The sequence below is a fragment of the Taeniopygia guttata genome, chromosome 2, assembly GCF_048771995.1.
Source record: "Taeniopygia guttata chromosome 2, bTaeGut7.mat, whole genome shotgun sequence".
NCBI classification, from domain to species: domain Eukaryota; kingdom Metazoa; phylum Chordata; class Aves; order Passeriformes; family Estrildidae; genus Taeniopygia; species Taeniopygia guttata.
In genome coordinates, this window is record NC_133026.1 from 92,466,197 (window position 1) to 92,480,630 (window position 14,434).

The 14,434-nt window shown below is 40.6% G+C and overlaps 1 protein-coding gene across 3 annotated transcripts; it reads right to left on the bottom strand.

The window, feature by feature from the left end:
* Positions 1 to 4,596: 4,596 nt before the first annotated feature.
* GMNN (geminin DNA replication inhibitor) lies at positions 4,597 to 10,460 on the bottom strand. 3 transcript variants are annotated; one of them, XM_002191199.7, is made up of 7 exons: positions 10,334 to 10,460; positions 9,763 to 9,827; positions 8,011 to 8,109; positions 7,559 to 7,691; positions 6,833 to 6,915; positions 6,642 to 6,752; positions 4,597 to 5,097 (listed from the first exon to the last, which is right to left on the bottom strand). In XM_002191199.7, exons 2-7 carry the CDS (start codon positions 9,817 to 9,819, stop codon positions 4,894 to 4,896), a joined length of 687 nt encoding a protein of 228 aa, XP_002191235.6. In that variant the 5' UTR covers positions 9,820 to 9,827; positions 10,334 to 10,460; the 3' UTR covers positions 4,597 to 4,893. The 3 variants fall into 3 exon arrangements, with proteins under 3 accessions (XP_002191235.6, XP_012427327.5, XP_041570611.2); XM_012571873.5 differs by having other exon boundaries at positions 4,752 to 5,097; positions 10,378 to 10,444; XM_041714677.2 differs by lacking the exon at positions 10,334 to 10,460 and adding an exon at positions 9,907 to 10,036 and having other exon boundaries at positions 4,752 to 5,097.
* Positions 10,461 to 14,434: the final 3,974 nt, after the last annotated feature.

Consider the following 14,434-nt stretch of genomic DNA (forward strand, 5'->3'; position numbering starts at 1 on the left):
CATCAGTCCATATGTACAGTCACCCCTTCCATCAGCAGCCTCTTCACTATCAGGCTCATAGTCTAAGTTCAGAGCAAGCCATTTTTGTGTATCATTCAAGATACTTACCAAGAAAGGCACTACAGGGACTACCAGAAAATGTGCTGGAGAGGCTCCAGGATTGTTACCAAACTCGCACTGATTACTCCACCCTTCTGTGAAGACTGGCTCTCCTCAGACAGAAGACATTTCTTCCATTCATTTTCCCTTCTCAAACATTCAGCCTTACAGCACACACCTTGGGGAACCTAGAGCTGCCTATGGAGCAGGGAGCCAAAGCCACAGAGAACAGGGCGCAGCTCACATACAGAGGTACTGCATCAGACAGAGTGTGTTACCTCATCTCACTGTAGTTTAAAGCCACCCTTGGAGAACTTTATTAGCCTAAAGCTGATCTGCTACACCACTATAATCAGGATTCATGACAGCTGTGACAAAGTGAACAGACTTTAAAGCTTCCAAAACTGAAGGCAAGGAAAAATGACCAAACCATTTGTTTGCCTAATAGCTTGTACATTTTTATGCTTGCAGAGCTGACAACGCTGCCTTTTCTTAGCACACTGACATACTCCTTGGTGGAGTAGGAAAAATCAGAGGTGAGCATCATAAGGCTCATGGTTACCGACTAGTAAAGAAGGAAGCAGCAAGCAGTAATTACAAAAGCTCTTAGGGCTCCAGCAGGCTTACTTGGACAGATTTAAAGGTCAGGGCCACCCCAGGAAAGTATGTTAGGAAAAAGTTCCCATACCAAATTAGCTCAGCAGCAGTGCAGATGGAAGAGATGGGCAGCTCACTAGAAGTACACTGGAGAAAGGGGTTTATCTGGTGGTAAAGGTATCCATACCTTATGCTGTGGTGGCTTTTACTACCCCTGCCATGCTGTCACTGTCTTAGCATTTGGCCCCATAAATAGAAATCTGTAGCACCCCTATACTACTATAGATACAGCAGCAGCATGTTAGGCTGCCCAGTTTCACACTGCTACTAGCAAGGCTGTTGTATCCATCAGACCTTCAGAAAAGTTATACTCTACAGCTTCACCCTATCCTGCAGTCTGTGATATATACATTATAATGTATACGCTATAAACAATGCTTATCATTAATGTGGACTTCAAAATTAGCAGTCAACAACTGCCAGATACTGTATCTTAGGTACAGGTACTGCTTTGCAGTGGGATTGTCCTGAGGAAAGGATCCACAGCACAAATGGCTTCAAATGGCTGCAGTGCCCCAAAGGCAGGAGAGATGTGTCCTCACAACTGATTACATTTCATTACAGGGATTTGCCAGCAGTTCATCAAACAGCAGCAAATTAAGGTTCCTCATAACACCGTTATCAGTTGCTAAACTGCTTTGTGTTATTACAGGAATGGAAAGATAAATTAATGACACAATAAACATTTTCTGCTGAAGAAAAACCATTGATGACAATGCATCTCAGACTTAAGAACATTGGAGTGCTGGAAAAGCACAGCCTTAGCAAAATTTGCACATCTTATTAAATTCTCAAATCCAGTTCTGACAACAACCTGAGATGACCCTTGAGGAAAAGTAACTGAATATGCATCACATGTTCTTAACAAAAAATAACCTATGACTAACTTCATTACTTATGCAGAGGCCACACCATAAGCTGCAACACAGGACAATGCTGCAGGCCCTCACATAAGCAATCCAATGCCAAAAACCAAGTGAGTTTCAGCTGCCCAAACAAGTTGCTATTATGGTCTAATTAATTTCTCTACACATTGTCTTAAGTACAATGGGTGCTTAGCCAAAATAACAATTTTTAGTGTAAACCAGTTACGAGTTCTTCCTCATACAATCCACACAAACAATCCCCCTGCCCCATGGTTTGCTTGTCCCTGCACAGCTGCTCATTCTGGAAACACCTGCAAATGACCCACCTCCCCACACTTTGCTCTTGCATGGCTGAAATTCAGACCTGCACATTTCATGGGAGAAGTGCTAGGACACTGTAGATACATCCCTCTTCCACACAGTCTGAGCCTGCCTCAGTGAGATACAAGATTATGTCTGTACCCTCTGCAGTGAAAAGGAGTCAACATGCTGGTAGCACAAACACATTTGACTTCTTGGAAAGAATCACATTCTCTAGTTAGGTTCCATAACTGATAATTTTATTGTGCTAGATAGAATGTTCTCTCTATAACTTAGCTGGATATAAAAGTTGTCTTTAGTAATGCTGCTACATAACTGTGTTACAGTGACAAATGAGTTTCCCTATACACTGGTTGTAAGAGAACTAACCACAAACAAATCTCTGTATAATTTCTACACCTTTGACAAGCTGTTAGCACCTAAATACCAAGCTCCTAGACTTAATACGTAGCACAGTGCTACTGCATGCATGTTCATAAAAGCACTCAGGAATTTTCAGAACAATAAACTCAATCCTTTCAGAATACTTTTAAACAGCAATTGTTGCAGCATCCTAAAACTGCTGAGAACATTTCCATACATTAATGTCTGATACAACAGGCGTAGCCGCTGTTTGATCAAGGATCAATGCATCTGTGACAAAGTATGTATAATGGTTTTATTGCCAGTATTGTGGCGGTTTGGCTCTCACACTTGGCCTTCTCGGGCACAGTTTTTTTCAGTTTATACAGCAACAGATAGTTTGCTATCTCTGCTATCTCTGCTAACAAATTGCACTTAATAAAACCATAGTAGTCTTGGCTTAAAACATTAGTATGTATTACTAAGTGGCACATGCTTTTTTGATGTAAGAATTTACTCTATTACAGGTGAGCCAAATGCTGCAACATATCCATCAGCCTATTTGCAGAACTTCCATGATTTACTTGTATGCATTCTATTTCAACAGAAGGATCCAGCATATCTGTCACATCTTTTTATTTAAATAAAAATCAATCCAGAAAAAGCAAAAGATTTAAACCTAATAAGCATTCTTCTTGATTGACATGAAGATAAACACAGATGCAGATACTGCACACAAATTCTGGATTTGTCTCTCTCCCTGGCAGTTCTGTTCCAACAGCCCCTGTAGTACAGCAGCTCACACAGCAGGAACTGAAACAGTGGAAAAGCTGCACTTGCTGTCTCATTTTGGTCTGCTAGTCATGCTACAGTCCCTTCTTGCCTTCTACAGCCTCTGCAAATAAAGTATGCCTGATGTCCAAAAATAAAGCCACCTCCAAAAAAGTTAGTTAACAATCAGTAACTTAAACTAAATTGAACTGCAAAGAACAATTATATCAAAATGAAAATGCTTCCTTATTTACTAATTTTTAACTACTTTGTTAAGAAAGTTGCTTAGAATCTGAGATAGAAGAGGTGTAAGTCATTTGACAAGCATTATCCACTTCTTAACAGAAAACCAAGGTTACTCTACAAAACATTTGCCCAGCACCCAGTTGTTTCTTCTTCAAAACAGCATCAGTGCAAGATAAAGGATATGCCTTTATCATCTTTTCAGCACTGTGATGGAAAGGAATATGTCTAAGCACTCCCTGCTGCACACATTGGAAGATATAATCTTGTGCTTACAAAGTTCACAAGAAATTGTGATGCCTCATTTTCTAGTTAGCATGCTTGAGGTAAAACGCAGCCAGGAGTATTACCTCCTACAATGGTTTCCGACATTTCCTGGATGTCACAACTGAAATCAGTTGTAAAACATCTGTGAACTTATCAACAGCCACAGGAAGTAAAACAAGGAATATAAAGGTGTCAGTGTGATAGCTCCAGAGTCATTCACACATACCCTGAAGCAACCATCTTTGGCAAGGGCAGAGAGATCCACAAACCAGGATGCTTCTATTCACTTCCACCTCCTGAAGCTACTCAGCTTTAAGCTCCTCCCAAGATATGGTGACAGGTACCATTGTTAAAGCTTTGTCACAGAACAACTGTCCCAAGTTCACTCAGTAGTAGAAAATCTGTATCCAATTACTCTCCTGTTCCATCACAGCCCATGCAGATACCAGATAAGGTGCTCAAGACCTTTCTATTCCTGAAAACCTTTCAGAACCTTGGTAAAAGAGTGTCTCATCTCCTGGTAAATACTAGAGCAGTACCCTGAAAACAATGTTTCCTTTCAGAATAGCACTGACGTATAGGCTGCTTTGTCTCCACCGAGTTTTCAGCACAGCTGCTACTGGGACCAAGAACACACCACCTTCTCTTCATAAGCCAATTAAAGTATTACTAAAATAAAAGGTCTTAATGTATCCTACTCAATCTCTCATTACACAGCTTGCAAAATGCCTCCTTAGAAGGCAGAGGAAATTAATTTTTAAAAATCTGAAAATCAAAGCTAATTGACCTTTAGATTTTGACTCTATTACCCAGGAAGATTTTCTGAAACCTCACCAACAGCACGCAAATTTTTGCTTTCCCCCCCCACCATCCACAAAAAAAGCAATTTTGTCTCCAGAATTCTGCAAATCTAAAAAAAGAACTAAAAACTGCCCAGGCATGCCCCCAAAAGCTTGAAAGCTTCCATCAACAGGAGTCATAATTGATTTAAACCAAGGATTATCCATTCCCCTGTCAATTAAAACACTACTTTGGTAATGCAAAGATTTATTTATCAATTTTCATGCATCATGTCAGACCAACTGATAAGATATTTACACAACAGTTGAAATACACAGTATTTGTGTTTCATACAAGCAACTACATGCAGCCTGTAGTAAACTTTCCATGCATTATTCAGATGCTTCTCCCACTGCTACATAATTCCAGTTAAAAATACCAACATCTGCAATGTTCCCACAAGAGTTTCTATACCTGAGGTTTAGTATACCCTTTCAAAAGGAAATCTGCAATTAAAAGCCACATACATAAGCCTTTTTAAAGGTTGTCATTCCAGTTGCACATGGCTTGCTTCCTTTGAAGGAAGATCTGATCTATTCTCTCTTAAGCCAGACAATACTTGTGATGGCTCTTCTTCAGAAGGGCTGTCTGCCTCATCTCCACAGTTATGCTCTTCATTCTCCTGTCTGGATTCCTCTAGAGCCAGACTCTCCAGTGTCTCAAGATTGTCAGGTGCTTGCCCAGTTAGCCTCTACAAAGAAACAAGGCAGTGAATTTCATATTTTTTATACTTAACTATGAAATAGTGAAATGAGACCCTGCATAATAAATTAAGTAAACTAATCACCTTCATTTGGAGGTTGTTGATATAATCAAAACATTCCTCAGTTACAAAAATCTTAAGACACAAGTTCAACTCAAATTACTACCTCTTGCAAACCACATTTGCTTTGTTCAGTTTTTCTCAAGTTCTTCAGTAGGACAGGTTTTATCTCAGGCAACCTAAAACATGGGAAACTGGTTCCCAAGTATTTGCTAGATTACCATATAGATTTCATTTTATAAAAATTACTGTACAACCAATTTATTCCATTTTTACTTAGAGATGAAGCTACATTAAGTCTAGATGAGCTTTAAAACCCAGCAGTCTCTAGCACTTGATCAACCTAGAAGTTCCTCACCCTAACTGGATCTAAGGAAGATAAATAGAACTGTAAACTGGTTTTGAAGCTTCTGGTTGTTTGATGTATCCTTAACCTAATTTAAGCCTCAGAAGGATGCAGCTTACAACTAATAAGTGATCATAACTTTCGAGAAACTGTAAAAAAGTTTCCAACTATATTAGTTCAAGTCCTCAAGTGATGTAATTTCTGCCAGTGGGTTTATCACTAACAAGCAGTACTCCCCAAATACCAAAAAATTCAAGTGTAGAAAAATAGTCTTTCAAGGCTGATCTAAATAACTGCACTAACTGAAAAGTAACTTGATAAAGTTTAATTCTTGATTAGACAAGTTCCTTGCAATAATATTTCATTTTGTTTCTGCCTCCCAGTCTAGTCAGAGACTCAAAGTATTTGCCAGGCACCCAGCTTAATGAGAGCTTAATTCCTGCAAAAACAACCTGAAAGCCACATCAAGGTTCCACAGCTATCTGTGTATGCATCACAGCTTCAGTGGCTCTTACAATCAATCCACTCCTGCTAAAGGACCCATGGAATTAGTGACACAACTACTTGCCCCAAGGAATTCTCAAAGAAAGCTGTTAGTAAATTTATGAGTTTATGAACCCTAGAGACTGTGTACAGCCCTTTTTGGGCAGTGAAACTGGCACTGTGCCTTGACAGGAAAACCTTGACCTTAAAGAGCATAGTGCTCCCTCTCACTGCTCTACTTTGTGGCTGTTTCAAGTGTAGTTTCTCAAAGGACGCAGTCAGTACCAACCTATTAAGCACATGAATTTAAAGTCATCCCAAAAAAAAGTAAAAATCAACTCGTCCTTCCCTTATCACAGTCTCCAACGTGCAAATCCCATTCTGTTAAGAGAGCAGGTTGAATCCCTCCTTCAGAAAATATCCCTCTTAGTACTCTCATTACTCCTATAGGTTCTAAGATGGGAAAAATTCATCCCCTAGAAGGTGCTTTTAAACTCTAGAATTAGAGCAATTCTGCAGGAAACAGGTCAGAGAGCAGTTTAAATGTGAGCACATATAACAGAAGTCATGATTCATTATAAATACCTTGGCTGGTTTCTCACTTTTTTGTTCTACAACATTAACTGAGAATTGCTTTGAGTACCTCAATCACATCGGTCATATAATGGACATGCTCAGCAAGGGTCATGAGCTCTTCATTTTCTTCTTTTAGGCGGGCAATTTCACCATCCTTCTGCTCGATTTCTTTGTGCAACTGAGTTCAAATAACAAAATGTCAGAAGAGGAAGACAATAGCCAGGTAACTTTAGCAGTTAGGCATCTCTGAGTAGCTACCTTTTCATTTTCTTGAAGTACTTCAAACAGAGCCTTCCTCCTTTCTTCAGCCACTTCTTTCCAATACTGAGATGAAGGCTCTCCTGAAATTAGAGGCTACAGTAAGGCCATGGCTCTTAAGAGCACCTTAAGATATCTAACTTGTATACAAGTATTCTATGAGCTGTGATACTGAGAACTCAGTCTGTATAATGCTTTCAAAGATTAGTTGTAGAACTGCAACTAGTGACACAAGCTTACAGAAACAGATCCTACACTGCATTCATAGCTGTACAGCGCCAAGCTGTCTCAAGCAGGGCAGCAGGCTCTGCAAGATGGCCACATTTGCAAATGCTGCTCTGAATGTGTGCTTTGTGGAAAACAGAAGTGCTACTTCCAAGTCACTGTCCACACTGGGCATAATGGTACTGAGAAACTGCTGTGGCAGAACAGGCTTTCAATTCAACTTAATTATTAGTCACTGGAAACTTATAGCCCAGCCAAAATAACAAACTACAAGACTCCTTAATACAGCTGCACACCATGCTTCTCAGCTTCTGGTTATCATGAACTAATTCTCAACACCTATATTTAATATAGAGGATAAGTATCATCAACTCCTGCTAGACATTATGAAAAACCCACAAAACCCTTATCTAAATGACAAAGGAAATATGTTTCAAGTAGTACTCCAGCAGCAGCATAGCATTTAAAGTGCAAGAAAACATTTCAGGAATTACCACATACCTTTCATCATGAGATCTTCAGCTTGAATGACATCATTCTCATTCTCTTGCTCCTTGTCCACAAACACCTCAGCTTTACAAGCCTTTGAGGCAAATTTGTTATTACAGAGTTTCCTTCTGACTGAAGATTTCTTCTGCATAAAACATGGGCAGGTTTTAGTTTAGAGGAACATCTCAGCCTACATAAAAATACAAACTTCTAAGCCTGCAAGTAAGTCTCCAAATCCTGCTTTCTTTACATTATAGTTCTAGTTTAGACATCTTCCTTAATACCCAAAAAACTCAAAATTGCTAGGTTTTAATATTGTTTATTACTAGAACAAGCTTAAGTTGTGTCACTCTAGTTAGCACATTATATTTTTTCAAATATATTAGTTTTCAGTTAACAGCTCAAAAGCACTTCACTATGACTAGAAATAATTCCATATTTACAGATGATCTTTTAGTTTATACCTCATTACGCCTGCCAACCAGGTTGCCAGCTGCTGAAGGCTGAATCATTTTAAGAGTCGGTCTTCGGGCAGCACTGCATGCGGTATCTGTGAGGTACTTCTGAAAAGACAAAAATGGTTCAGAGAGTAGCCACTCTTTACATAAACTGAAAATTAGGAATCCATCATCCTTCCATTAAGGTAACACACAATTTTTCTTTTCAACACAAAAAAATGACCCTGTAGCCTATATTAAGGCTTTTGTAATGAAGGGGATCTAATTATTTGTAGCAGAGATAGATCTTTATCACAGGAAGCTCCATCAATCCCTGCCTCTTCAGAAATACTTACCTTTCATAAAATAACTTGAGCAGAAATACTCTGATTAGATTTCAAGACCAGTGACTTTAGCTGGACCTCTCAAACTTGAGTTTGAGAGCAGCAGTCTCAGACTTTTGGGGACAGGGACCAAATTGATTGCAGTTGCAAGGTTATCTGGTGGCACATCAGGCAGTAGCTGTTTTTGTAACTTATGAATACACCATCAAACAGTGCTCATTTAAATAGATGTGTTACTTTGATTATCCATTAAAATGGATCAAAAGTTTCCTTGCTTCGATCCAGACAGGCTATTGTTTTGTCTAACCAGTATGTTTATCACCCTTCCTATCATGCATAAATGCCTCTTTCCTGCATCAAAGCTTTCTGATTGGGTTGGTTACACTGCCACCATGGGATAGCAAACAATGGCAGACAACCAAGCAAGAACAGCCAGGATACAATGCCACACCAGCGTGAGAAAGTCACCGATTCACACCGTACTTCATAGGACAAGAGCTTGCATTTTCCCACGGTAGTTTCTGCCACCAATTATCCTACTGTTTCACTAAAGGACAAACATTAACTGCTGTGGGAACAAGAATCACACCGTGTGTCAGCCACTGCTTGCTGTTACTTAGGATTAGAGTTAAGTATACTCTGCCAAGAAATTACTGGCCAATACTCAAGTTAACCCACTGAAAGGGCAAAAAACCACACAGAGCAATTTATACCCTAGAAACACTATGGGACAAGACTACCATAAATCAGACCTATCAATTAGTAATTTTCAATAATACCTGAAGCTTCCATTCCAGTCACTATGCCTCATCATACAGAGCTACCAGTCTCTATTATATACAGCTTTGTACCAGTTTGATTAGGGCCTACATTAAAAGATTTACCAAGAAAAGTTATTATGGTTTGTACCTAATCAGTTAGCTTTTAAAAACCTAAATTGTTTAAGCATTTCCACCAATTCCAAGTCAACTTTTATGAAGGTGATCTTAGAAAGTGAGCCGCCTGCTTGAATATTTCAGTTAAAACATCTCCAACACAAGACAGATAGAACTCTTCAGAAGCTCCCACCCATAAAGAACAGCCTTACAAAACCTACTCTACAACCCCTAAGCATAAGCCAGACAGAGTCAGTAAGCAAATGCACATAGGACAAACAAACCAAACCAACCCTGAAAAATTAAATGGAGAGACAGTAAGCTCAGTATCAAAGTAAAAAGGACTTGCTGAGCAATAGGAAAAAAAAGTAGTCCTAAGCACATATACCCAAGCAGGACAGCATGTTCCCCAGACACATTGTCTGCCAGGAGGTTACTCAGCCAAATGGACATAAGCCAGGTGGAAGCACATTGCAACAGATCCCTTTATACTCCTTCAGTGGACAGAGAAGCTTGTGTCAGACAGAGAGGTACTAGCTTCCAGGCTTTAAAACCTATACCTGCAAAGATCCTGAGGACTGTTCTGCGGTCAGTTTCTGTTTCATTTTGGAATTCATGAGATCAACTGCAATAGAAAAACAGCAAAATTAATACAGCATCCCCCTACTCCTGAAGTTCGGGAAACACTAGTTAGAGAACACTACCATTTCGGATTATCGGCTTTCATGGCTGCCGTAAGCAGTCGGCCACGCACGGCGTGGTCAGTGGGCCCCTCCCGAGGTCGCAGCCGAGACGCGAGGGGCGGGAAGGCAGCACCCCGCGCCGCCGGAGCCCAGCCAAAGCGGCCTCCCCGGAGAGTGTCCCGGGCAGGGAGGGGCTGAGGGGCGCCGGGCACGCACCGCACCAGACCCGGCCCCGGCCCCGCTCCCGCCAGGCGCCCGCAGGGCCCCTCCCCGCCGCCGGGGCCAATGGCGAGCAGCGAGGCAGGAGCCCGCCAACACCCGAACTCGGCCATGGAACCTCGCGGCCCCAACGCACGGCCGGCGGCGGCGGCTCAGCGGAGACGAAGAGCGGCCCCTTCCCGCCCCTTTCCCGCCGCGCTCCCGAGCCGCGCTCCCGAGCCCCGCTTACCGCCGGCCGCACCCGCGCGGACCCCGCGGCGCGCGCTCACACACCCAGCCGCCTTCTCGCGCCCAGCGCGCGGCTATAAGGAACGCGCCAGGGGTCACGTGACACGGCGCCCCTCTCCGAGCCAATCGCGGGCCGCGCTGCCCCCGCCCCGCGCGCCGGGGCCGACGCTGAGGGGGCGCGCGCTGCTGCGCGCTGTCCTGCGGGCTCTGGGGGGGGCTTCTGCCTTTGTTTTTTTTTTTGTTTTACTTATAAAGGAGTTGTGCCAAATCAGATTTAATCACGTCTCCGCTTATTCTCATCACTCCTATCTAAACACGGTACAAGCTGCAAAACTGGGGAAGAAAATTAGCAATGTTAAACCACAATAACTGCTACACAACACTAATTTTATGCATGATATAGACTACAGCTCTTATGAATTATGCCTAAGGCGGGCTGTTAAATTTGTTAGAAGCAAATTGACAATTATATTCTTGCAAATATTTGCACATTTATCTTTTATTTATACAAATAGTATCTTCTGCTGACTTGTGAATAAACGGTTTGTTGAGTTAAGGACACATTCCTTGCAATCAAGGTCTCACAGAACAGCTATCAACATTTTTCCCAGACAATATGATGGAGCTATTAGAAATTATGATAATTACAGAGAGAAGTATTTCTTTAGCCTGCTATTCTGTCAGTTTCCTGTTCAGAAATAAATTCTATGGCATTTAAGAGAATGTTTTAAGTAGAGTGTCACGGTCCGACGAAAGCAAGAAAGGCAGAACATAAAAAAATATGCATTAGGAAATCTTTAAACAAGGATAAGGAAATAAAGCTTATCTCTCTCATTCAGTCTCTCATTGACCCATTTAAATTTTCATTGTCCACAATATCCTTTGGCAAGTACCTCTAGAGCTCAAATAACCTTTGGTCTGAAGAAAGCCATCTTTTTTTTTTTTTTTTTTTTTTTTTTTTTTTTTCCCTTTGAACCTGATTCCGATACTGTCACTTGATGTCCCCAGTCCTTGTACTGGAAGGGACAACAAACAACCTGCCCTCATCTAGGCCACTGTTAACAAACTGCTCTCCAGTTCTCTTTCCCATGCCTGCTTAGCTATCCCTGGCAGGAAAACTGTTCCATCTTCCTGCTCTTTTGTGAACTGTGTGGCATTTGATTTGCCACTGCTGAACACAGGGCTGGCATTTCTATGGAAAAATCTGCCATAGCTCTGAGATCTTATTCTTGAAATTAAGATATTTTTCTTATGCATACTCTTTTGATGTTTATCTGCATTGAATTTCATTGCTGTATTTGCCCATCACTCAATTCCATAATGTCCTTCTGCAGTCTTTCAGTCAGGTCCCTTCTTGTTATCTTGAATAATACAGTATCATAAGGTCATAAGCAAGCTGTCACCTCAGTAAGCTTTGTCTTCTATACAGCAAATGAAAAGGGCACATGCAGAAATGTAATATAAATTAACATTGTTCTGTTATAGTGCTAAAAAAAAAAAAAAAAGTTCATGCTCTTATGCTAGTTTAATTCTTGTTGATTCTGCAAGAAAATTTGAAATTTCCAGGTTTCAAAACACTAGCAGATATTCTTAACTGGTTATATATGCACACAAATCCTACCAGCATTGAATGTCCTTTCAGAAAAACCTCGATACAGGTAGTGCCTATATAAGCACAATACAAAAACATTCCTATTTTTAAATTTTATGTCTTCTTACACATAAATTTAAAAATCCAATAAAAACGATCCTAAACATTTAAATTAGACGCATGCATCAATTTCTATCATAAATCATACTTAAGAGGCACTGCATGCATTTTATGGCTCCAATATATAAATTGTATATCTTGTAAATACTATGTTTTCAAATGAAACTTTCCTAGATATTACCTATTCAAAATTCAGGTTTAATTCATCAAAAAATTCAGATGGATTTACAGTTCAGAAGTAGAATAACTGCTTTTGGAGATGTTGGTAATTGGAAAGGTCTGAGGTAATGGGAGATGGTTCTGATGTGACAGTCTTGTTTGTTTTTCCTTTTAATTTCTTCCTTACTGGAGGCATACAATCTGAAGGTTTATTACAAAGCTGCCACTCCTTCAATTTATTCAGCTGAAGAACGTGTCCTCTTATGAACTACCATGTCCCAGAGTTCAGTCTCTTCAGTTCAAAAGGTTTGTAAAGAACTCCATCACCATCTCAGAAAGAACACTGAGTTTTTTATTAGAAGCTTATTCATAGCCTTAATTGTGGGAAACCAGTATAATTATATAAAAACCTCAGAAAAAAAAAAAAAAAAAGCATCCAGGTTGTTTTACTGTAATAATTTCCCTTTGGTAGCCAAAGTTCCAAAGTTTTAATTTAAACAGGGATTAAGGCATTTTTACATGCAAAAATCTGTCAAACCAATGCTAGCAGAATACATTTTTCTTCAGACTGAGTGCAATATAATGCATTTCAGCTTGTTTGTTTCATAAAAAATAAAACCCTCTGTCATGAATACTTATGACTATTTGCACTTCAAGTGAGCCTAAGCAAACACACCGAGGTTTCCCACAGAGCTCAGCCAATTTGTTAGATTATTCATGGCAGCAGAGAATGTGTACTTTTTAGAGCTTTTGTACTCCATTGCTGTCGATAAATGCTATCAATTTTTACAGCAAATGACAACTGAAAAAAAGCGACTTGGAGGACTTCATGTGCCTGGGAATGTGGGAATAGGTGGGCCTCCAGCAGGCTGGGAATCCTGTATTGCTTATATGCCAGTGTGGAAACTTCCTAAACATTGCAGAGGGAGAGTCCGGACTTGGCTATCTGAACCAAGTGCTGGCAAGGACGTATTTGTACTTGACAGTCACACTGTGCCTTTTGTCACGGCCTTTCTGTACTCTGCACATAATGGTCTAGCTCTGGGCTGCTTAAGGACTCTTTATTTCTACCTACCACGTTAAGTACAGGTAAACGACACTGCGATTTTTAAAAATGTTGTGTATATGTTATTAAATAAATATCATAAAAGAGCCCCTATTTGTTAGTGTTTATTGTAAGCCCTGACTGTAAGTGTTTTGGATGCAGAAGAACACCCTGGGTTGGATGCCTCTGACACACGGGAATGTCTCATCGCGGTCCTGCCCTGGCCGCAACCTTGCAAAGGGTCCGGGGAAGGAAGCCCCGAGGCCGCCTTTGGAATCCTTGAACCAGTTAAGACGTGTGGCTCTCAGGGTCCCTCGCTGATGTTCTCTTGTCCCTCCTGCCCAGTATTTATTTCAGGGATGAGAGGGCTCCCCGCAGTCCGCCGGGTGACAGTAGGTGGCAGCGTGGCATCACGCTTCCCCTCCCTCCGCCTCCTGTTTTTCCATCGTGCTTCGTGTGTTACCGGCAAGAAATTCACGGTTTGTCTTTTCCCTGGTTTAATCGGCATGGAAGGCTGCATGTAGTGAAACTCGTGGATTATGTACACGGCACAATCCAGGTATCATTCATAAGGCCGACTGGGTTTCGATGATGGCCATTGTTAATAATTAGACCTCTCCAGAGAGTACACAAATTTCATGTATTAGAACGAAAGATTGTCCTGTAAACCGTAATCCTTAGTGCCTCAGAAATGAAAAGTTAAAAAAAAAATCTACATCTCACCTGGTTATTTTTTTCCCTCGTTAAATACTGTGTGAGACATTAAGACATCCTTTAAGACACTGTTAGGTCCTAATCCAGAGTTTAAAAAAAAAAAAAAAAAAGAAAAAAAAGTGCTTTTATGTTTAAAAATTGAACATTATCTATAAAGGCTACAAATTAATAATAAGATAAAGACTGAACAAATAAAACAAGTTTTTTTCAAATTTTATCCTTCTTCTTGCAAGCATCTGCTGATCAAACACAAAACCTACATTATTTAGAACCTCACATACTCAAGAACTTATGTCCCATTTTATGACCAAAGCCCCCTGAAACTAGAAGGTGAGACATAAAGAAGTGACAAATGAAGCTTAATATTATAGCATCAGCTGTGCAGTGGTGTGCTGGTTTTGGCAGGGGTAGAGTTAATTTTCTTCTGTCCACTGCTGTCCATCACAACAAGAAGTGGACAGTGGTGGACAACC